At 42.8% G+C, this 25,429-nt stretch overlaps 1 protein-coding gene across 1 annotated transcript in view; it reads right to left on the bottom strand.

The window, feature by feature from the left end:
• SPON1 (spondin 1) overlaps positions 1-25,429 on the bottom strand; it is a 274,397-nt gene that overhangs the window by 244,848 nt on the left and 4,120 nt on the right. The window contains exon 2 of the mRNA XM_032639045.1: positions 9,359-9,465. Within this exon, the coding sequence (XP_032494936.1) occupies positions 9,359-9,465 (107 nt within the window). The remainder of the gene's footprint in view (positions 1-9,358; positions 9,466-25,429) is intronic.

Below are 25,429 nucleotides of genomic sequence, written 5' to 3'. Positions count from 1 at the left end.
CCTAAGATGAGATGTCTGCCACATCTACAGAGGGGTGGAGTTTGTGATTCACTGGACACAGAAAGGTAGAAAGGGCTCTGGGCTGCTGACTCAGAAGGAGGAGACATTGATTATGTCCAGGCACTGTGCTGGGCATTTTACATAAATTATCTCATCTGATACTCCAAACAATCTTTATCACGCCTATTTTATAGATGTAAGAACTAAGGTTCAGAGAAATTAAGTGACTTCTTCACCCAGTTGGTAGAGGCAGAATTTGAGCTCGCATCTGCAAACTCCAAAACACCCATGTTTCTTTCCAGACACCCACTAAATAGAAAAGTGAAGCTCGAATTGGAAAATAATGAGATACATGATCCTTTTGGAGGAAGATCAGCCTCAAAATAGAGATGCTTTTTACTGTCATAATAAACTGTGTGACCACCACTGATACTGTCAAATTCTAAATGGCCACCTCTAGAAAGAGAGGAGCTAATTTACACATATACCTGTGTGTGTTGTGTGTACACACTTAAAATCTAGAAGAAAAGATACCCAAATGCTAATAATGATTATCTCTAGATTATAAGATGACTAATTTTATCTCTTCTTTATCCTCTGTATTTACCATTTTCTGTATTTTCCATCACAAAACAAGGGTGTGCTCTGTTGAGAGGAATGATGCTCAAGTCCTGATAAGGCATCTGGTCCCCAGACTCAGGGCTTGCCTGCTTGGAAGGAAACTACTTGTTGTCCTTTCTGGTATCAGGCAACAGGGACCAGGGCTATGGCAGCCTGAGGACAGACATCCAGCCCAGGCACTCACATGCCACACTGCTCCTTATTTTAAATGATAAGCAGCAATGTTAAATGATTTTAAACATCAATTAAAAAACGAAAACTAAGTGTTGAAGAAGAGGTCTTGATATTGATTTTTAAATATGTCCTTTTGATGGTTCCTTTAGGATCACAGCTCACAGAGGCATTGTACACCGAGTCAGTTCCTGAAGGGAAGGGGCTAGCACAGCATGTCATCCATCCCCTGGGTCATTCATTTGTTCGTTCGTTCGTTCATTCATTCATTCGAGAAAACGTTTACTGTGCCTTCACTGGTCTCTATGTGCTTGTCAAAGTAGATACAGTGAAACACTAAAATAGAGCAAGTTTTAAAATAGAGGAAAGATTGCTCTGTCATAGCATTTACGTCTTTACCTAAATGCCATTTATCTTAGCAACTCACCATAACCACCATTTTAAATTGCATCTATCCATTCCAGTTGCTTTATTTTTCCCATTACCCCTATTACCTACCACATGTATATTTTATTTATGTTGTATATTGTCTCTAATTCCCTTATACTAAATTATAAGCTCTAAGTGTGTATTAAGTTCTGCATTTAGTTAGGTGCTTTTCCACTTTAAACTAGTTGAGGGCAGAAATGAAATATTGTTCACTACAACCAAAAATTAAGTATTTTAAATATAACAAATGTCTATTACTTATTTTTTTCTCATATTAATTTTCTAAAACAAAATTTAGTGTTGGAAAGTAATAAACATGAAACATGGTTTAAACTTCAAAAAAAAAAATAGAGGAAAGAGTATAGTGGTTTTCACACAAACCCTTTATCTTCACCCATTGTCCACCTGCAAACTTTAAAACTACCCAAAAGACAACTCAAAAGTTATTGTCTCAAAGAGACAGAAGACACAGAGATGGCCAACAGGCACACGAGAAGATGCTCAACATCTCTAATTATTAGACAAATGCAAATCAAAACTACAGTGAGGTATCACCTCACACCAGGCAGGATGGCCATCATCAAAAAGTCTACAAATAATAAATGCTGGAGTGGGTCTGGAGAAAAGGGAACCCTCCTACACTGTTGGTGGGAAGGTAAATTGCTGCAGTCACTATGGAGAACAGTATGCAGGTTCCTTAAAAAACTAAAATAGAGTTGCCATATGATCCAGTGATCCCACTCCTGGGCATATATCCAGAGAAAATTCTAATTCCAAAAGATACATGCACCCCATGTTCACAGCAGCACTTTTTACAATAGCCAAGACATGGAAGCAAACTAAGTGTCCATCAACAGATGAATGGATAAAGAAGGTGTGGGGTGTGTGTGTTTGTGTATGTGTGTATATATACACACATACACAATGAAATATTACTCAGCCATAAAAAATAATAAGATAATGCCATTTGCAGCAACATGGATGGACCCAGAGATGATCATACTAAGTGAAGTAAGCCAGACAGAAAAAGACAAATATCATATGCTATCACTTATATGTGGAATCTAAAAAATGATACAAGTGAACTTATTTACAAAACAGAAACAGACTCACAGACATAGAAAACAAACTTATGGTTGCCAAAGGGGAAGCGGGGGGAGGGATAAATTAGGAGTTTGGAATTGATAGATACACACTACTATATATAAAATAGATAAAAAACAAGGACCTACTGTATAGCACAAGGAACTACATTTGATATCTTATAATAAGCTATAATGGAAAAGAATCTGAAAGAGAATATATATCTGAATCACTTTGTTGTACACCTGAAACTAATATAACACTGTAAGTCAACTATGCTTCAATTTAAAAAAAGTTACCATCTCTATAAATATCCTTTCTCTTCTCCCAAATCAGCTCTCACTCCTCGCTTCCTACAAATGATTGCTTTCTTATTTGCACACATGCAGCAATTATTTAACACTTAGTATGCTGCAATAGAGTTCTTTCTATACAAGTCTCTTTATGTCACAGGTAGGAAGTGATCGCATTTCGAGTAAACAGACAAGACCACCCCAATACTCAAGGAAATAAATATCTAGGCTCTCCTATAATCCATTTTGTACTCGGCCAGTACACCTAGCGTGCCAGGGTTGCGAAGTTCTATTGTAGATCTTGACCTCCTAATTAACACCACGGACCAGGCCTTAATTATTCATCTCGGTATGCTCAGAGCCTAGTATGTTGCCTTTCACATAGCTGGTAATTACTGCTTTTATTAGATCATCCCAACTAATATTTATTGAGTGTCCACCATGTGCCAGGCACAGTGCTAGTTGATAGAAATACACTAGTGAACAAAATAGATATGATTATGCCCTACAATTTGCTATGGCACATCAATATTAAACAAATAATCCTACAAGCAAGTATGTAAGTTGTAATAACCACACTTAAGGGAAAGTAGGTGCTATAAATGATACGGAAATATTTGAATAAACAAGTAAATGAATGAAAGAAAGCAATGTATGTTTTATATGGTAATATCCATTCACTAGAAAGGTGTACTCTACAGGAAAAGAAAGAGAATATTACGGGCTATCTCAGGATGGAATCAGAATCCCGTAAGACAATCTATGTGTTCATGCACCTATGATGCATACTGGGACCTCATTTGTGTTTTGTGGTCCCATCTCATGAATGACTCATTCTGAACTTACTTACAGGCAACTAAAAATCCTCAGATTCTTTTGTTTTTGTTTGTTTGTTTAACGTGCTGCCATAAATCCAAATCGCTCTTCTTGTACAGGTGCAGTAGGTTATTTGGATCTAAGTAGGTAACTTTCTGTGTTCTTCCACTAGCTTTCATCTTGCTAGATTTGGTCTATCAGTTTGACCTGCCCAAATCCTGTCACGCCCAGCCCTGATATGGGAATATATGTTTCCCTTCATATCAGTGGGTGTGGCTACTCTGACGGAATGCCCACATTCAAGTTGTTGAAAAGAGCGCTGAGTGAAAATTTGGGGGAGGGCTGGGGGGTGGAAATCACCTTTGAAACACAATAGCAAAAATATAAAAATGTCCATATCCTTTGCATCTGTAATTACAATTCTGGGAATCTCTTCTAGCAAACTAATATCAAATAAGGAAAAAAACTTTATGCAAGAAACTTTTACTCCGTTATTTATAGTAGTGAATAGTAGATTGAAAAATTCCAATATCTTATAAGGGTCACGATTAAGCTTAGGTGAGTGTAAAAAGAGGAAGTTTTCCTATAAAGTAAGAGAGAATTCCTAAGAACAGGCTTGCAATAGCAGTTTATTTTTAGAAGTGTTGAAAACTCATTTAGCGTCTCACGTGGCTCAGAACTCATTAGCAGCTAATAAATATTTATTGTTAGTGAAGAGATAATGGAAATAGTTTATAAACAGGTGATTAAGAATATGGGGGGCTTCCCTGGTGGCGCAGTGGTTGAGAGTTCGCCTGCCGATGCAGGGGACACGGGTTCGTGCCCCGGTCTGGGAAGATCCCACACGCCGCGGAGCGGCTGGGCCCGTGAGCCATGGCCACTGAGCCTGTGCGCCAAGAGCCTGCGCTCCACAACGGGAGAGGCTGCAGCAGTGAGAGGCCCGCGTACGGCAAAAAAAAAAAAAAAAAAAAGAATATGGAATAATCAGTTATTAAAAGATACTTGTTTGTATGGTACTGATAAGGAATCTTAGGCAAACATTCCTCTTTATAATGAAGCTTTCTTCCTTTGATTGGCAGACTATTCCCTAAACTAGTTGATGCATGTAGGCCTTAAATTAAAAATAAAATAAAGTGATGGTGTTATAAACTAGCAGCTTGAATTTTAGTACAAATACTGTGCTTAAAATTCTGTCAAACTGGAGTGCCTACTCTGTGAGGCGCACAGGGCAAGGTGCTGGGAATATAGCAGCAAACAAGACAGGCAAAAATCCCGGCCCCGTGGAGCTTACAGTTTAGTGGAAGGGGGCAGATGATGCTCAACAAGTCAAACAGATAGCACGTCAGATGGCAATAAAGGCAATGGAAAAAAATTAAGTGGTGGAGAGGGATAGGGAATTCAGCTCAGGGACAGAAGGGGGGAAATGAAGTTTCAAATAGGGTGATGGGGCACACCCCCTGGGAAAGGGACTTCTGAGCAGAGACCTGAAGGAGGAGGGAGAAAGAGCTGGGCAGTTGGCTGGGCCACGAGCATTCCTGGGAGCAACTCGTTTTGAACAATACAGTTTTAAAGGATTGGTGGATTACTTCTGAACCGACAGTCCAGCTGCTGCATTCCTTGTCACTTTCAATTAACCATGAGTACACCCAGCTAGCTCATCAGACTCCCGTGTCTCTCCCTTCTGGCAGTTGGGGACAGATACCCTAGTCTGTGCCAAAGCTGCCACGCTGGACCCGTAGCTGGAAGCAGAGAAGGCAGCCCCACCCCTTTCTCCTGGGCCTCTGCCGGGGTGGTGAGAGCTGTAACCCTTACCCTCCCAGTCCCAAGCAGCCCCAGTCCCTCCCCACTGAGTCTAAAGGGGCATTAAAGTTTGCTTTAAAGTTTCTTTTGTACCTGGTGAGTCCGTGCTCTCTGAGTAAGGGCTCTCATTTAGAAGCAAAATCACCCGCTCTCAGAGTTACTTTTAGAATTAAGAATGTAATCTTCCACCAGATTTAAAGGGTATTAGAATGTTGTTGTTGATGTCAAGTCCTCAAAGCTGTCATATTTGGAGTGAGGGTGTTAACAAAGAAGTATATCTAAGTATTTGTTAATTGCCATGCATATATTTTAAAAATTACATCAGTATTTGTAGCTTCTGATCATCTGCTCATGTTCCAGCTGATGACTTGCTGACTGTCTGCCATTCCTGTTGATATAAGGCACAATTACAAGGAAGATGCTGTAAGCTCCTTGAGGGCAGGACTATGTCTGTTTTTCTCACCGTCGTAAACCCAGTGCCTACCTTAGCTCCTGGCACATCAGAGACCCTCAGTAAATGCAGATGAATAAATAAATGACTCCAAAGATGACAGCTTTGGTATAGAGAGAAAAGACGTTTATGCTAGAGTGGAGGGGCGCAAGCATAGAGAGCACAATGTCTAAAGCAGGAGAGGTAGGATGGGGCATGAGTAATGATTCTTCCCCCTCTAACTTTGGAGATACTGGGCACCCAAGTGAAGTGTGCATTTAATGCACAGGGCAGGGCAGGGCAGGGGTGGGGAGATGAGTGTGAGAAAATCACTGGCACAGAGTCCCTTCCCTCCCATTCCCCCACACTCCACCTCCATGGATGTTGGATTACTCTGGTCAATTCACTTAGCCCCTTGGAGACTCAGTTTCATCATCTGGAAAATGGGTATAACAATCCTGACTTCCCAGGGTTGCTATGAGAACTAAGTAGGATAACGAATATAAAGCTCTTGACCTAGAGACTACTACCATAAAAAAGTCATAAGACACTCTCATTTTTTCACTTAACATGTACACATTGAGAGGCAGTATACATGGTTGGGAGCAGGGATCTGGAGCCAGACTGCCCGCATTTGAATCCCAGCTTTATTGCTTAGAGCTGAATGGTCTTAAGAAAGTTACTGAATTGCTCTGTGCCACAATTTCCTCACCTGTGAAAAACAGGATAATAATGCTTATCTCATGGTGTTACTCTGAGGATTAAATCAGTTAAAAAATGTAAACCACTTAGAACAGTATCCGGCATACAAGCATTATTATTGTATGCTAGGCATTTTTCATGTGTGTTTCCCACTTTGATCCCTCTAGGGCTCAAACAACAGATATGTTGATGCGATGGTGGAGAAGTTCATGTTGGATGGGCTGGATCCATGTCTCATGTCAAACACTGGTTCTCAAACTCGAGTGGGCATTGGATTCACCCTGAGGGCTTGCTGAAACACAGGCTGTGGGAGCCCCACCCTCAGAGCTTCTGATTCAGAAGGTCTGGGTGAGGCTTGAGATTTTCTGTTTCTAACAAGTTCCCAGATGGTGCTGATGCTGCTGGTCCAGAGACCACACTCTGAGAACCACTGTGATGTAACAAGAAAGGATGTCAGAAGCTCTAAGAGAAGAAGGAAGGATGGATGCATAGAGATAGGAGTTCTGGAACAATCCCAAATAGGACTGAGTTATGGGCACTAGTAGAAAGAATAATTTGTTCATTTATTCATTCAACAAACATTTACCTACTGCCCACTGTGAGCAGGGCCCTGTATTCACCAACTGGTTGCAAGGACCAAGATTTGGCCAAGAAGAGACAACAGTGAGCTGGAGAGGACTATCAGTTTACTGAATTAAAACGGCATCAAAGAAAGAAGCCATGTCCCCACTGGCCTAACTCAGGCATCATTTTGTGTGTGTGTGTTTATCAGGATATATATAAAATTTACCATTTTTAAGTGTACAGTTCATGGCATTAAGTACATTCATCTGTTGAACAGGCATCACCACCACCTATCTCCAGAACTTTTTTCATCTTCCCAAACTGAAACTCCGCATCTGTTCAATAATTCCGTTTCCCCCTGCCCCACATCCCCTGTACTTTCTGTCTCTATGAATTTGACGGCGTAGCTCATATAAGTGACATCAGACAATATTTGTCGTTTTGTGCTTACTTACTTCACTTAGCATAATGTCTTCAAGGGTCATCCATGTGATAACATGTGTCAGAATTTCCTTCCTTCTTAAAGATGAATAATATTCCACTGTATGTATACACCACATTTTGTTTATCCATTCATCCATCAGTAGACATTTGGGTTGTTTCTGCCTTTCAGCTCTCGTAAATAATGCTGCTATGAACACGGCTATACACTACCTGTTCAAGTCCCTCCTTTCAATTCTTCTGCGTATATACATCTAAGCAACATTTTAAAGCAGATAAATTTTGCTTGGGTGAATATTGAGATCACATTTCTCATCTCCCACCCCCCACTTTTCCCTTCTTAGAACTTTATCCCTCCCGACACTCAGGTACCCAGATCTCTCAGCTGCCCCAATCTTATAAATCATTCACACCTCCAGGTAAATTAGAACAACAAGAACAAGAGGAATCTATTTTAGTGCTTTATAGGCTGAACGTATGCATGAATCTTCCTTTCCCTATAATGACAATCTTGCTGATGCACGGTCCAAACACACCTGGCCAGGAGCTTGTTCTGTACTATAGGGAAGACATGTAGTCACTGGAATCAGACACCCGAGACAGAAGCCTGGCCTTACTATTTACTATTAAATCACTTTAGGTAAGTGATTTAATCTCTCTAGCTTCAATTTCCTGATCTATAAAATAGGGATAATAGTTCCTATCTACTTGGTTGCTGTGAGAATCAAACTAAGATAAGGTAAACTAATTAAATTAAGATAAACCAAGATAAGGTAAAGCACTTAACCAAGTGTCTGGCATATGGTGAGTACCCAACAAATATTGGTTGTATCCGGGTAACTCCTTCAGATACATGCCAAGGAAGTTCCTGACATCTAGGTCCATAGAAGCACATTACAATCATCATGGAATTAACAGTTCCACTAGGCCAGAAGTCCAGAATCCTAAACTCTGGACATTTTTTTTAAATCACAGGATTCAAAACTACAATCTGCCCACAAGGGGTTAAAGATATCTTTGGATGGGGAAGATATCTTGGGTGCTCTGTGGAACCCACAAATTGTACCAGAATCCCCAGCAGGCAGCTATGGGTGTAAGTATTCTTCCTGAGTTTTTTTTTTTTCCTTCTGAGTTTGCAAATGCCAGATAAAAATGGATTCCAGAACAATGGAAATTTGAGATGAAAAATGGTTACAGCAGATTTGGCCGCGCCTCCTCCTAGGATCGCCCCAGTCATTTTGGGACATGTTCTGACAACTTGCCGGCCTCTTTCTAAACCTCTGAGAGGGGGTGATGTTCCTGCCACTTCCCCTGGAAGAATATTCCACGGTGAAATATGACTCACTGGCAGGGCCCTTGTCTTTGAGATTCCCTTTCTTCTCCTGACCCACTTTCGTCTTGCTGTGCCCTTTTATACAAAGTCAAACGAGGCCTCCCCTGGAAGAGGCTGCTCTGCAAGGACTGACATTTAAAGACCATTACCACCTCTTTAACTCGGCCCTGTTCATTTAGCCAAGCAAAGCATGTTTAGTTCTTTTAATCTTCCCTCATAAATCAATCTCTTCGTTCCCTTAATAGTCCTTCTCCCGTGCTTTGAACTCCCTCCAGTCTGGCCAGCCTAAGCTCTTGTTCCGTTTACACTTAAAAATTGCCAGTCGACTGAGAAATGGCTGCACAGGAAACACATCTGTGCCTCGGCAGGGTTCTCGGCGCTCCCACCACACTGGACTGTCTGCTGCCCAAGGTACTGTGAGCCCCAGAAGAGCCCTGCCTGGTGGCCAAGCCCCAAGGCCTTAAGGTAGACGCGAGGCATTTGCTGCCTACTCCGTTATAGGTCTTTCCATGGACCTGGCTCACCCGACCAATGGTCAAGGGAATTGCATGAGAAGCCCCCTCAGATACCTGCCCCATTCCTTACCCTCAGCCTCCTCAATCCGGCCCACCTTTCACTTGGCATCTACCTACTAGAGCGACAGGGGTCCCTGGAAAAGCCCAGAAGGGGTCTTACCTGGAAGGTCCCGGCATGGTCTTCCTCCTTACCACCCTCTCTGTTCTCTTTGAGGGCGATCAATGTGAATCCTCTAAAGTAAGAGGGAGGGGCAGCGGAAAGTGTCACTGCAGAGACAGAAGAAAGCAGATGATAAGCGTAAGAATCAGCTGCCTTCCATTCATCAAACGGATAAAAGTTGAGTTCCCCAACATCCCAGACCTGTGGGTAGCAGGGGCAGCTGTCAGTGGGAAAGGCTTATTCTGCAGAGTAGTGAAATTTCACCCTCTCCACCCAGCCCCCTCTCACATTTCAGAACCTACTAAACGTCTGAACTACAATCTCACTTAGGAATTCTTGAATCAACCAAGGCTGAGGTGAGCTCTCTCTCAGTAACCACAACTTGACAAAACTAGTCCCTGGTCAGCAACTCTAGTCTTGACAGTTATCTAATGTTACACTTCCACAGATCAGCTCAAGAGAGATCCAGCTGCTTGCAGCACAAACTCCTGTAAGATGTGGCAAAACACATTTCCTATTTGTTGTAGGTACTCAGCTAGAACACATTCCCAGCCTCCCTTGCAGTTTGGTCTGCTGGTGCCCCAGTCCTACCGGTGGAAAGTGTGAACAGACATGATGCATGCCACTTCCTGCCTGGCCCATCCAGACTTTCTACATGATTCTCCATTCTTCCTCTCCCATCTCTGCCTGCTGAATGCAGGAGATCCAGCAGAGGACTCTGATGCCCCAGGAGAAGGATGGTAGAGCCACAAGATGTAAGGAACCTTTCTGGATAACCACACAGATAATCACTCATGGACCAGAAACATCCATATTATACTTGGCATAAACTGGAAATAAACTTATATTGTGGGGGATTGTTTGTTACAGCAGTTGGAATTATGAACCTACTTTAAACTCTTCCTTCCCACATTGACCCAGAGAACTAGGTATTCATTGACATCTAGCTCAGGGATCTTAGCAATGGTGTTTGCCCCTCCCTTTGTATCTACAATCCCCTGAGATGGAAATCCTTTATTGCAATTTTTGCACTGGATTGCAATTCTATTTTTTACCACCCTTTTCCACTGGACTGTGAGTTAATGCTGGAGAGGAACTGGGTTTTCATTTTCTTTGTATCCCTATCACCTAGCACAGAGCCTGGCATCTAAGAGATGCTCCATTCAAGCTTTTTGAAACTGATGTAAATTGAGGTCTAAATTACTGCCTACATTAAAATGCTAAGATTCTTTAAACATAAAATTATAGACTATTAGTGCTATCCTAAGAATCCTCCATTCCAAGCCCTCTAATTTCACAAATAGGACACAAAGACACAGAAATGTCAACAGACACGCTGAAGGTAGTAAGACCACCCAGAGGCAGGCTTTGGGTCTGGCCCCCTCCCCAGTTTAACACTCCACTCATTGCTCTACATTCCTACATATATAGGAATATCTATAGTGTGTGTATTCCGTAAGTGTCGACTGTTTTCAAAATTTAAAAATCAATTCATTGAACCTATAGTATTTATGTGATTCTGATAAGCAACCCCCTGTTAAGGAGGGGCATTTAGTCTTCTAGTTTCAGTCCTGAAAATGAAATATTCCAAAAGTCCAAAACTTAAAACCACCATCTAGGAAAATTCAGCAATGGTCCGTGAGCCACCAACACAATGACATCTTAGAGAAGCACTTGGAGACAAAGACTGCACGTCTCATGCTGTGGTTAGCCAGTTCATCCCACAAAAGTGAAGGTGCACTCTGACTGGTGGCTACTGATGTCTATAAAAGGTCAGATAGGAAGGAAGAAAGGATGAGTAAAAAGCACAAAGAAGTAAAGAAGAGTAAGAAATGTGGTTGCACAGCAGTGGCAGGCAGAAAATGATGCTTATGATGTCAGGAGAAAGAACTGAGATCTCTGAGGGATAGACAGACAGCCCCACAGCAGTGGGAGGTTATCTAGGGTGGGGTGGGAGAGCTTTCAAGGCTATTCTACACAATTCTGGAGGAAGGGGAGCAGAGAACAAGAAGCAGACAGTAAAGGTGCTCTGCCCAGATCACCTCAAATTCCTCTGTACCATTGTAATGTGACCCTGGTGCTGATGTGCCTTTGCTTCCAGAGGCCAGCACCTGCAGCTCGTCCCTGGTCACTGGCGTCTGCTCTGCCTACTGTGAAAGGCCCAGCTACCTTGCATCAGGTGATGACCATTCTGAGGGGTACCTGACACCTCGAAATGGCCCTGCAGAATCAGAGCTCACTGGGATCATGGGCTGGCAAGGCTTCTTCCTCCCCGTCCCAGTTCCCCACTCCCTTATTGGCCTCCCCTGGGAGCACTTCCTTAATAAGTCAAGGGCACCCAAATCCTCATCTGAGGGTTTGTTATGGGGTTAAATTGTGTCCTCCCAAAATATGTGTTAAAATCCTAATCCCAGGTTCCTGGAAATGTGATCTTATTTGGAAATAGGGTCTTTGCAGATGTAATTAGTTAAGATGAGATCATATTGGGTTAAGGTAATCCTAAGTCCAAGATGGTCAGTGTCCTTAGAAGAAGAGACATGGAGACACACAGGGAAGAATGCCAGGTGATGACAGAGGCAGAGATTGGAGTGAGGCATCTGCAGGCCAATGAACAGCAAGGATTGTCACCAGAGGCTGGGAGACGCATGGAAGAAACTCCCTGGGAGCCTCCAGAAGGAACCAACTCTGATGACATTTTTTATTTTTTATTTTGCGGTACGCGGGCCTCTCACTGTTGTGGTCTCTCCCGTTGCGGAGCACAGGCTCCGGACGCGCAGGCTCAGCGGCCATGGCTCACGGGCCCAGCCGCTCCGCGGCATGTGGGATCTTCCCAGACCGGGGCACGAACCCGTGTCCGCTGCATCGGCAGGCGGACTCTCAACCACTGCGCCACCAGGGAAGCCCTCTGATGACATTTTGATTTCAGATTTTTAGCCTCTAGAACCGTGAGCAAATACATTTCTGTTGTTTTAAGCCACCGGTTTGTGGTTCTATACGTGGGAGCCCTAGGGAATGAATAATACCTGCTTCTGGGGAACCCAGCAGTCAATTTCTGCTGCACAGTCACTGCCTTCAGGCTACAGCTCAAACCCCAAAGACTGATAGGCCCACAGACTCTGCCTTTCTGGAGAGCTCTATCAGCCACGTTTCCATTCCCTGCCACACTGCATTTCAGTCCTGGGACTCGCTCACTGGCAGCTTCCTGGAAAGCCATATATCATTTCACCCTACAGTATTTTTTCTTTCCATATGCTATTCATACGCTTGGAATGTTCTACCTCCTCCATTCTTAGCAAACTTCTTTAGAAATCAGCTAAATTTTCACCTTTTCTGTGATGTTTCCTGTTTCCTCTGACTTTCCCATCAAGACCTGGGTGCTCTTTTTCCCTGGACTTTGTTAAGATTAAAAATACCTATATAATGGGCCTAATAACAGCATTTACCTCAAAGTATCAGTGTAAAACATAACTAATGCACTGAAGTTCTTAAAATCATGGTTGGCAGATAATAGGCACTTATTAAATATTAGCTCTTATTATTATCAGTGATGAGATGATCACATTAAATCATATTTTGTGTGTAAGTATTTGTTTACCTATTTGTGAGTCCTTCAAAGGCAAGAACCACATCTTAGCTCAGCAGTGATTAGCACAGAGTTGATATGTAATTACATTCACTGAATCATGTTAATGGACTGCTAGACTCAGGGTTGTAAAGATGTCAATTCTTCTCAAATTGATTTAGAGATTTAGTGCAACTTACATTAAATTCGCAGCATGATTTCTGTGATATTGACAAGCCGTTTCTAAAATTGATGTGAAAATGCAAAGGGCCAAGAATACCTAAGGCAATCTGGAAAAAGAAGGGCAAGGTTGGATGGCTTCTATTCCCAGATATCGAGACCTATGCAGCTCTAGAAATTAAGCCAGTGTACCATAACAAGGAAATAAAAATAGGCCTGAATAGTTTGAGGTCCAGATAAAGTTCCACAAATATATGTGAACTTGATTTATCATTAAGGATATACGGCAGAGCAGTGGGGGAAAGAAGATATTTTCAATGACAACTAGGAAACCGTGTAAAAAAGGTGAATCTTGGTCTTTGCCTCACATCTTTTCTTTTTTTTTTTTTCCCCCCTGGTACGCGGTCCTTTCACTGCTGCAGCCTCTCCTGCTGCGGAGCACAGGCTCCAAACGCACAGGCTCAGCGGCCATGGCTCACGGGCCTAGCCCGTGCATGTGGGATCTTCCCGGACCGGGGCACGAACCCACGTCCCCTGCATTGGCAGGCGGACTCTCAACCACTGCACCACCAGAGAAGCCCTGCCTCACATCTTTCAGAAAATAAATTTCACATGGATTGTAGAGCTAAATGTGAAAAGTAAAACAATAAGGTTTTAGAAAGTAGCATAAGATAAAATATGAATGACCTTGAAGTAGGAAAGAGTTTTTAAACAGGACATAAAAAAAAAAATACTGATGATAAAGAAGATGTGTAAATGGAATGGTATCAAAATTTTGCTTATCAAAAGACACTGCTAAGAAAAAGTAAGCCATGGTGTGGAAGGAGGTATTTGCAATCCATTTAACCAGAAATGGACTTTTATCCAAAATATATAAATTGACTTTTATCCAAAATATATAAAGAACTCTCTAAGACCAATAAGGAAACGATAGAGAACCCAAAGAAAAAAAATAGGGAAATCACATGAACTAATACTTCACAGAAGAAGGTACCCAAATGGCCAATAAAGATACGAAAAGGCACTGAACCTCATTTGTCAACAGGGAAATAAGAATTAAATCCACAATAAAATACTACTGCATTTCCACTAGATTGACTAACCTTAAAAGGATTCACATTATCAAATGTTAACTGGAACTCTCACACACTACTGATGAACTGAATATGAGCAATTTTCCCTGGAAAACTCTTCAGCAGCATTTACTGAAGCTGAGCTTATACATACCCTATGACTCAGTGCTGCCACCCTTAAATCAACAGAAATGCAGACATAAGTGCATCAAATGACACCTATCAGATGTTCATAGTAACATTATTCGTTTCCAACTGGAAACACTCAAATGTCCATCAGCAGCCATGGATATATAAGTTGTGGCCAGTCATAGAATTGAATGCCTTAGAGTAATGAAAATGAACAAATTACTTCTACCTACAACAACACGGGTAAATCTCACAAACATAATCTTGAGTGAAAGAAGACAGACACAAAAGAATACAAAAAGTATGAGGACATTTATATAAAGTTCAAAACCAGGCAAAGTAATCTATGATCCTAGAGGTCAGGTCAGTGCTTACAAGTGCGGGAAAGGGGAGGCAGTGCTGATTTGGGAGGGAACAGGGGTGCTTCTGGAGTTCAGGTCATGTTCTGTTTCTTGATCTGGGTGCCAGTTGCATGAGTGTATTCAACAAGTGATAATTCACCAAGATGCATGATTTGTGAGCTTTTCTGTACGTAAGCTTTGTTTTGATAAGAATATTATTAAACAGTGTTTCCGAATGGTAAGTAGGCATCTTTTTGTATATCTGTGCAGAGCACTTAAAGGGCTACCCATAACCTCGGCTTCCTGGAATGATGCGTTCCTGTAAATTCTAGAAAACTAAAGTTCTACTCTACCTTATTCAATACAACGCAGAAGACGGAGGCTCTGGGGGCTGAACTTGTGTGGTGTTTCATGCCATAATTATCAGTGGTGATGACTGTGTTACACCGTATAATTTGAAGGAAGAGAGGAGACCCTATCTCTCTAGAGAAGCCCATTATATGAATCTCTCCTGAAAGGAACAAATGTGCAGCGTGTTCTGAGTCCCAGTAATGACTGAAGATGGCTACTTGGCAATAAATAATAGAATCTTCTCTCTAGTGACTCCTCCCAAGTGCCTCCCAAAAGAGGCCATTAAGAGACCCAGGAAATTCAAGAAAAAAGCTTATGAAGGATTAAAATAAAATTTTAAAAAGGCCCGTTTGGAGCCATCCTGTGAGCACAGATGGGGAACAGGTTAAAAGCAAAGATTTCAGATTAGAATCCTAGAGCCACCACTTATTAACTGTGTGACCTCTGGTGAGTATCTGACCTCCCCGTTTCCTCGTTTTTTAAAAAATGAGGTTCACGATATTACCTTTCTATAGGAATGCAGAGATGACTGCATTTACCACAGCGCCTGGCACATATAAAGGATCCAGAATTGTAAAGGATGATGATGGTGGTGCCGGTGATGTTGAGGATGAAGACGGTGATCAAAATGATGACGACGGTGATGATGATAAAGATCATGATGCTTAGCTAGCTCATTAACAGACAGTGAGTTTCAAAAAGCTGGCCCTTGGGGACAATGTTTGAACCTCCAGAGAAAAACTCTAGTAGGTGCCAATGTAGGACCACTGATGGGACTGCAGCAGAGATCACTGTCTTTGGGGATGATGGTCACAGGGCCAGGTTATGGGGAGATTTGGGTAAGTTCTTATAATGAACTGAGTATCCTTGCAGTGGCTCATACCACAGACAGTGAGCCCTGTGAGGGTGTCTCAGCCCCTCCCACCCCCACATGATATAGCTTTTCAACACGCCTTTCTTCTTCTTGAATACCTCTCACCAGTCTTAATTAAATATTTATTTGTGAATTACTTGTTAAATGCTGGTCTCCCCTAATCACTTGTAAGCTCTGTGAGAGCAGAGACCAAGTCTGTCTTGAACTACGCCTCTGGAGACACAGAGAGAAAAGACCCAGCCTCTGCCTTCTGGGAGCACACAGCCTAACAGCTGGGAGAAAAGGACACATCGGCAGATATTTTTATAACATACAACGGGTGTTATGGAGGTATGAATGAAGTGCTCTGGGATCCCAGAGGAGAGAACATCTGAATCTACTGGGGGAGTTAAAGGAGACTTCAAGGAGGAGGTGGCATTTGAGCTACAAATTGAATGAGGTATAGGAGATTGTCCAGTGGACAAGAGGAGCAATACCATCTCAGGCAGAGGGAAAGGCATGGTGGGCCAGTCTTGGCCTTGGAAACCAGAAGTAATTCTGTATTTCATTAGTTGCAAGCTGGGAGGGAAGTGTTATAAGAGGCTAGGGGAGGAAGGTGAGAAGGGGCGAGATAGCAGGGCTTTGAAGACTTTTGGCTAAGAAGTGCAGATACCACCCTGGAGGTGATGAGGAGGCACTGAAGGGTTTGAGTTGGGGAGTGTCGTATTCAGATTTGTGTTTTAGGAAGATCAGGCTAGAAGCTGTGTGAATACTGGATTACAGCCTTTTCCTAAAAACCAGCTCAGTGGCAAGGGCCTCTCTGGCCTGTCTGTATGAGGACTGATGTTTCACACAGAAGCCTGACCTCAAATCTCCACCAAATGTGGAGTTCTCCCCTCCTTATTACAGGAACACATGAGTCCCACCTATTTCCCAAATAACTTTCTGAGCCCTTCAAATGCTGGTTTGTCAACCATCTAACATAAACTCCAGTGCCTCTGCTATGCCCACTGCCATCACTGGATCTTTTCTAGGGCCATCACCCTCCCCGCTCTACCTCTGGGTTTCGGACCCCTCCAGCCCCAGCCTCAAGGAGAAGGTCCTGAACCAGATCCCAGTTCCATTACAAGGCCAGCCCCTGCCATCCACCTGCTATATGTTACTGAGATGCCCAGTCTTCCCACCCCACGCATCAACCACAATGAACTTGAGCTTCTGCCTTAACTTGTAACATGGGATTAGTTATAAGGACTGCTGGAGCATTACATAAGCCATGGTGGTCCCCTCCCAACTCTGCTTAACTTGTGGAGCTCTGGGCAGCTGCAACGCACTTGCATACCTTACTTAGAAATTGGCAATTCAGCCCACCCAGCCAGGAGCAGGCAGGAGAAGATGCTGGTGAGAGGCTGGCAGATAGGAAGGCAGGGCTAAAAGTCCAAGGGCGAGCAAGTGCATGTGGTGAGGGTGGATTATGCTGTTCGCTTGGATGAACTTCCTCAGTGAATGCTCCCAGCATTCCCCAGAAGAGATGAAATACCTCTCATTCCAGATTAAAGATCATGCATATTTAAAGTTGTAAGGGCTGTACCTATAGATGCACAATGGATGTAGCTAACAGACCTGCGTTCAAATTCCTCTCTATTTACTACGTGTTACCTCGGACTAATTATTTAACTTCTCATTACCTCAGTTGACAATCTCCTGTAAGATGGCAGTAACAGTACTTCTATTGTTATCCTAACAAGTAATGAATTAATATTTGTAATAGTAAGTATATATAAATTTGGATAAATTAATAAAATATATTTAAAGATCAATGAGTCTCCGCTCTAAAGTAGGGATCATCGTTATCATTTCATGCATTTGTCATAAGGACTAAATGAGATAAGGTATATGAAGCACATTGCAACCATTCAATAGAAGTTCATTCTTTCCCCCATGTGCTCTCTCATCATGGACTAGCTGGGAACCAGGTGAATGGGTCCTGAGCTAACCAATATGTGGCTGGGAAGAGGAATGGATGGGAAGAATACTCCTGAGGAATTGGAGATATGTCAGCCAAGAGAATGTATCTGGGGGAGGGTAGGAAGTTCTAAGGAACACATGCTGTCTAGGACCCCCACACCTCCCCTTACACTGACCATGTGATCTTCGGGGCTGCCAATCACAGTCCCCCTTCTCCCTCCTGAAATAGCAAGTCATAGAAGTGACTGTGACCCAGATGCAGTCTATCTCCATATCGTAATGTACTCCATTCCCCTGGGTATGTCACCCAAGCTGGGCCAATCAGAATCCTTCCCTGGGATTTTTCAGCTTGGAAGTAAAGGGGGAAAGGCTTTTGTTTCAGTTACAGAAATGAAAGTCTTTTCACTGAAGGTTGTTGACAGCTATCTTCCCTGGCACTGGGAGAAAGTTTATCTGCAGTAAGAAAAATTATGCCACCACATAAAAACACAGCCAAGAGGTAAAGGATGGAAGGAGAGACAGAAGGTAAAAGGAGTGAATGGAAAAGATGGAGAGGAAAGGAGAAAGGGAAAGGAAGAAAGAAAAGGAGGGGGGGGAGGGAGGGGGAGGGAGGGGGGAGGGGGAGGGAGGGGAGGGGGGAGAGAGAACTTTGTTCAAGTCCCTAGATCCATTTATACCTGAAGCTGGCCAGATCCACCCGTGGACTTTCCAAATATAGGACTCAATAATTCTATTTTTTGCTTTAGTTAGACTTTGTTCCTGTCACTTGCAGTGGAAAGACTCCTGACTAATTTTGGAACAAAGAAAATAATTCTGCCTAGACTGTAAGATTCATTATCAGGCTAAAGAAACAGTACTTGTGACTAAACTGAGGTGGCTGACCAGCAGGGTGGCTGTTAGTATTTAAGTGCCACTGAGGTAACAGAAAATCAGTTGACTTCAGTACTATTTTAATTAGATGTCAGCTTTGGAGCAAGATTTTAAGGGATGTCAGAATGCTCTGTCCTAAGCCCTGACCTGCTCATCACTCTTACCAACTTCTTAGCTAAAGCCTTCTAAGGCTTGCTTGTCAAAACTGTGAATAATCCAAAATTAGACTATATGGATAGGTCATTCAGTGACAGAATCCAGATTCATGAATGGTTGACAGCTACCGTGATGGACCCAAATATGCTGGATTAAGTCTAATGGGGAATCATGTCAGAGCTTATGTCCTAGGACCAGTTTCACTAGTACAGGGAAAGGAGGGCAGCAAGCCTTCCCACCAAATCACAGGAATTTTTTGCTGGCTGCAAGCTCAGTGTGATTCCAGAGTACAACACAGCTGCCAAAACAGCGAGCACAAGACCTGGCAAGCTTAACACAAACACGGTGTCCAGAACAAGGGAGATAATTATCCTGCCATGTTCCACCCTGATCAGAGCACATCTGGAGTCCAAGGTGCAAGGGAATAAGGAAGAGTGTCCTACAAAGAATGGTTGAAGAAAGCAGGGCAGTTTAATCAGAAGAGAAATCATAGTACCTGTTTCTTCACAAACATCTCAAGGGCTGACATATGGCCAAGGGGAAACCTAATCTGCTGGACTCCAGAGGACAGAACCCGGAGTGATGAGTGGAAGTTACACGGGAGGCAGTCTTTGGCAGCAGAGATGCACAACAAGGTCACCTTAGCTCAGGCTCTGCTGATCTGCGAGGGTTGTCACCTAGAGGAAGCTCACAGCTCTTCCCTCCCCACCACTCCTCGGCCGAGGCAGGGGAATGTCACCACTGTGTTGGCTCTGAGGACATGCCATTGGCCACTGTGTCGACAGAAACAGGATAGGGCAGCGATGTGACCAAGTATGTGGGACTAGGAGGCTGGGGGTGAGGCTGGGAGAGATGGGGGTGGGAAAGCACATTCACAGAGAAGTGGCCACCTTTTGGCCACCTTCTCTTTGTGTCTCACCATCTTGCTTTTAAAAAAAAAGAAAAAGAAAGAAAGAATATAGATTCCTGGAATCCAGCCCTTTGTTGGGGTGGAACCAGTGAAGATATATATATATTTTTTTAAACTTTCCAAGTGATTCTTACACATAACTAGGTGTGGAAATCACACAAATGACTCCACAAAGAGCTGCTTCCAGGGAAAGTCACTTTAATAACTGGTGTCTACGCTTGATGGATCAACAATCCCCTCTGCCCTATTCTCCATGTAATCAGAGTCAGTGTCTGAGGCTGGCAGCTCCTTCCCTTTGCTCTCTTGCCTGCTGTCCTTGTGCTCTTCACCTCTGAACCATCAACCAACGATCCCGCTTCCCACCATGCATATGACTGCCGATCTCTTCGCTTCCAACAGCCTTCACCCTGGACCCGGACCGTCTACCTGCCCTCAGCCTCCACCCAATGCCCCCAGGGCACTGAGTGAGCATCCTTTCTCTCTGCTGCCACCACATGGAGATCCTTGCCATCTGTCCCCATTCCTTGGCCTCACCTCCCTCTTGCAGAGGGAGAAATGCTTTCCCTTCCTTCCATCCAGCTCCCTTAGAGGGAGATCTCACTTCTCTCTTTCAGAGGGGTTCTTGGGGTTTAAATGATACATTCACTTTTCGATAAATAATGATTCAGTGCCTGTGATGGCCACACACTCTTTTGGGTGCTGGCGATAAAACGGCAAATAACAAAGGCGAAGTCCTTGCTCTCAGAAAGCTTGTATTCTAGCTCGAGGAGGCAGATGATAAAGATCATTTCAGAGAGTGGTTCAGGGGTATGAAGAAAATAAAACCAGGCCAAAGTAATGAGAAACATAAATTGGTGGTCAGATTTAAAGAAATAACATCTTTAAAGATGTTTAAAGAAATAACATCTGAGCTGAGACTCAAAAGACAAAGTGAGCCAAAGATCTGGGGGAGAGCATTCGAGGCATGGAGAAAAGCATATACGAAGGCCCTGGGGTGGGAATGAGCTTGGCGTGTTTGGAAAATTCAAAGGTCAAGGTTGCTGCTGTGAGGAGAAGGAGAAGAAAGAAAAGGAGGAAAAGAAAATGAAGAAGGAGAAGAAGAAAAGGAGGAAGGGGGGAAGACGAAGAGCATCAGAAGAGCTTCCTGTAGCACCCAGAATCCCCATTCAGTTCTTCCCGCCTGTCTGAGTCTGCCCACCTCCCCACACTCCCATCCCCCACACACAATATTATGTGCTCGCAGCCCTTCCCTGTCCTTCCCCCTCTCACCTAGTCTGTGTTTGCAAACATCTGAACCACAACTGTAGACAGGATTCAAGTTATTTCCCGTGGGTCTCCTAGACCTCAGCAAATCAGTGGATGTGAGCAGGCCCCTGTTTAAAGTTTCCCTCAACTTTTCACGGCAGTTTTGAATAGTCTGTGAAAGTTAGAAGCCTTGTCTATGTAGAGCTCATAAAGGTCTTCTTGTGGTGTTACCTAAATCCTTACCTTTCCTATCCTAGCCTCAACTCCAGCCCAGCCAAGACACCTAGTAAAAATGAGCTGGCTAGCCACACAGAAAGCTTTACGTGACGTAGTGAGCTCTCTGCCACTGTAGGTGCTCCAGAGAGGTGCATATGACAGGAACCAGACACAACTGCGCACCATCAGAGAAAAAACAGAGAAAGGAAATAATACTTGAGATCATATGGGCCACTTGCCAGTGTGTTCAATACACGCATGCATGTGTGAGTGTGACAGTCACGAGCTGTGACTCTGGGTTCCCTTAGTCCATCAGATAGTGAGTATTTCGTACTTGTCATGTCAGTGTTTAAGGACCAACAAACCAATGGTTTTATCTAGTATTCAACCGAGGAAACACTGGTCTCTTCCAATGCTGGGGGGAAAAATAGAAGTGCTGGACTTACTGAGAAATGTCAGTTTGTTTCTATTCCCCACTAACAAAACTATCTGCTGGGGCACATAAATAAGGCTAGATTGAATCTAGTATCCATGTGATTGTTTATGTAAAATTGCAAAGGATTTTTAAGGAATAATTTTGACTTATGTGATTTTTGCTTTCCATAGTGCCTCTTGACTCTAATCCTCAAGTAATGTGGGACTCCTCTCTTGAAAAAGAATATATATATATATATATTCAGTTAATATGTATTAGCTGAATCACTGTGCTGTATACCTGAAAGTAACGCAACATTGTAAATCAACTATACTTCAATTTAAAAATTTTTGATCTCAGCAAATTTAGTAAATTCCACAGCAGATTAAGAGCACTTATTTTTATTCTGGTTTTTATTTTTTATTTTTTTGTGCGGTACGTGGGCCTCTCACTGTTGTGGCCTCTCCCACTGCGGAGCACAGGCTCCGGACGTGCAGGCTCAGCGGCCATGGCTCACGGGCCCAGCCGCTCCGCAGCATGTGGGATCCTCCCAGACTGGGGCACGAACCCGTGTCCCCTGCATCGGCAGGCAGACTCCCAACCACTGCGCCACCAGGGAAGCCCACTTATTTTTAAACTAATCTTAATAAAACAATGCATGATCAATGGGATCTTATTTGGGGGAATTTATCTACTCACTAAGAGAATGAGAATGATAGCCTTCGTTAAGACTTTAAAACTAAAAAAGAATGGGACTCCTCCGTAAAATTATTTCTTTCTCATTCTAAATATATATCCCAGTGAGGTTTTTTTCTTTTCTCTCAATTTCTTTCTTCTCCTTCCCCTCCTTTCCTCCTCCTTCTTCCCCCTCTTTTCCTTTTTCCTCTCCCTCTCTTGCATTTTCTTGCTTTATCCACTTCTCCCTTCATTCCTTCCCTTCCTTGCTGCTTCCTTGAGGAAGGGTGAGACAGAGCAGGCTACTCTGACACACTGGCCCCTTATTTCTTCTCAGTATGAACCCTATCAACACATCACACGCGCGTGCATGCACACACACCTACATCAACACTCCTTCCCCTACTGATTCATTTAGCAGGAATATCAGTTCACGTGCTGTTGAGAAGACCCACCTAGACCACCTATCACTGAGAAAGAGAACATGAAACATTGTTTTTACATGACTATGCATTAAAACATGTGACAGACGACGGCTAACTGCCCCTCCAAATCCATTTTCACCTTCATCCTTTTGAAAAATACATCCCTCCCCAAAGTTTTCACTGGGCATGTGGATGCCCAGCTAAATGCTATCTTTCCCAGGCTCCCTTGCATCTAGGTGTGGCCATGGGACCAAATTCTTAGCAAAGGAGTGTGTTTGAAAGTGCTACTTGTGATTTCTGGGTCACATCACTAAAAGAAAGCTGCTTGCCTCTACTTCCTTTCCCCTCTGCATGCTGACTGGAACTCAGATGTGTTGGTAGTGAGCTGGCTGTCACCATGCTGATGAGGACAACTCCCAAGAACAGTGCTGTCCAATAGAAATAAGCTCAAGCCAGGGGGAATTCATTTTACTTAACAAGTAGCCGGTAGGAATAAATGTAAAACAAGTAAAATTAATTTTAACAGTATATTTTATGTAGCCTACTATATACAATTATAACTTCAACATGTAATCAATATAAAATATTATTAATGAGAAGCTTATTCTTTTTTCATACTAATTATTCAAGAACCAGTGTGCATCTTACGCTTACAGCACAACTCAGTTTGGACGAGCCACATTTCAGGTACTGTGACTTGTCACTCTGTGACTGCAGAGTGCTAGTAGATGGCAGAGCAACAAGATGGAAGGAACCTGGGGTACTGATTGACCTTGTGGAACAAGCCACCCATCATCTTGGATTTCCCATTTATCTCTTGTTTAAAACACTGTATTTTGGGGTCTCTTTGTAACATGAGCTTAGCCTGTATCCTGACTAATACAAGATGGTAAGTGTTTTTTCCCTGCAGAAATTGGTATCGACCTACATCTGACATTCTGTATAACAAGCTAATGGCATGTTTGCAAACATATCAGCAATTATAGCCCATTGCTCCAGTTGAGTCAGCCAGCTGGAATGGAACAACTTAACTGTGTATGGGAAGTACACAAGTTTAAAGCCTTGAAAAATTCCAACTTTTATGCTTTCATTTTATTGTATGTTCTGTTTTCTTTTTGGTTTCATAAAACTCAAAGCAACAATCCCCACAACTATTAAGCATGTAGATACGCATGCATCTTTTAATTTTTATTATCTATTTGAACTAAATACTTATGAAAAGGGAGCACAAGTTAAAAAATTAAAGTTACCTAATAAAAAAAGAAAAGAGGAGAGGTGGGGGGTCACTTATAATTAATTACAGTTAATCATCAGCAGTGCTTAATTAAAAAAAAACACTAGATAATAAATAGTTTATTTAAAAGACCTTATCCAGCCTAAATTTTTCAGATTCTACATGTATACTTTTCAAACATAATTTTACAGGCATATAATATCTGCATATAAAAACAAAACAACAGTCAAATTAGGGTTTTTTATTTTCAATTTGTTTCTGTTTCCCCACAAACAAAAGGAACTGGCTAAAGATTGGCAAGGTTCTTCGTGTTTCTAAATTAATCTTCTGGTTTATGGGGAAATGCAACACTGAAGTCTATAAAAAGAAAATGTAAATAAGGACCCATCACTTCATATTTTGTGTCCCAAGATATGTCAATTATTATTTTTTTTTAAAAAATTTATTTATTTTATCTTTGGCTGCGTTGGGTCTTCATTGCTGCGCGCGGGCTTTTCTCTAGTTGCGGCAAGCAGGGGCTTCTCATTGCGGTGGCTTCTCTTGTTGCGGAGCATGGGCTCTAAGCACGTGGGCTCAGTAGTTGTGGCTCACGGGCTCAGTAGTTGTGGCTCACGGGCTCTAGAGCACAGGCTCAGTAATTGTGGAGCATGGGCTTAGTTGCTCCGTGGCATGTGGGATCTTCCCAGACCAGGAACGGAACCTGTGTCCCCTGCATTGGCAGGTGGATTCTTAACCACTGCGCCACCAGGGAAGCCCTGTCAGTTATTATCTTGATTTTCTATTGCTGTTTTCCTTCAACAAAGACAACATCTAGAAGGCTGAGGGTAGCTGGGTGAATTCAGTCTACTCCTAATTTATTTTATTGAGTCAGTGAAGAAGACTGGTTAAGAGCAGAGATTCAAGAGTTAGACATCCCTAAGTTTGTATCCTGACTCCACTGATTATAGCTGTGTGACCATGGGCAAGTTACTAAACCTCTCTGAGATTTAGTGTCCTCATCTATAAAATAAAAATAATAAACTGCCCCAAAGTACTGGAAGGAATAAGTGAGATGCGTAGGAAGTACTTAACACAATATCTCATCCAGTGCTAGCTGCCAAGTATTCTTCTATTTCCAAAATAAATAATGATCTCATAACATTACATACATATGTGTGTGTATGTGTGTATATATATATATATATCCTACTGTATGACAGTTTCTTTTGACATGGAGTATTTCTAATTCTCATAGCTATGCTGTGGGCGGTGGGAGAAGCAGCCTCATTTTACAGTTGGAGAAACTATAGCTCAGAGAGGTAAAGCTGCCTGCCTGAGGTCACACAGTGAATGTGTGACTGAGCTGAAGTGGAAACAGACCCAGCCAACATCAAAGCCTGTGTTCATTCTACCAGGCGGAGATGGGACACTCTGGAACACACATTCTTATGGCAGTGTGCGCCCCAAAGAGAGACAAAGAAAAAGAAGGCAA

Source organism: Phocoena sinus, chromosome 8 (assembly GCF_008692025.1).
Source record: "Phocoena sinus isolate mPhoSin1 chromosome 8, mPhoSin1.pri, whole genome shotgun sequence".
Lineage (NCBI taxonomy): Eukaryota > Metazoa > Chordata > Mammalia > Artiodactyla > Phocoenidae > Phocoena > Phocoena sinus.
This window is presented reverse-complemented; position numbering and strand designations above follow the sequence as displayed.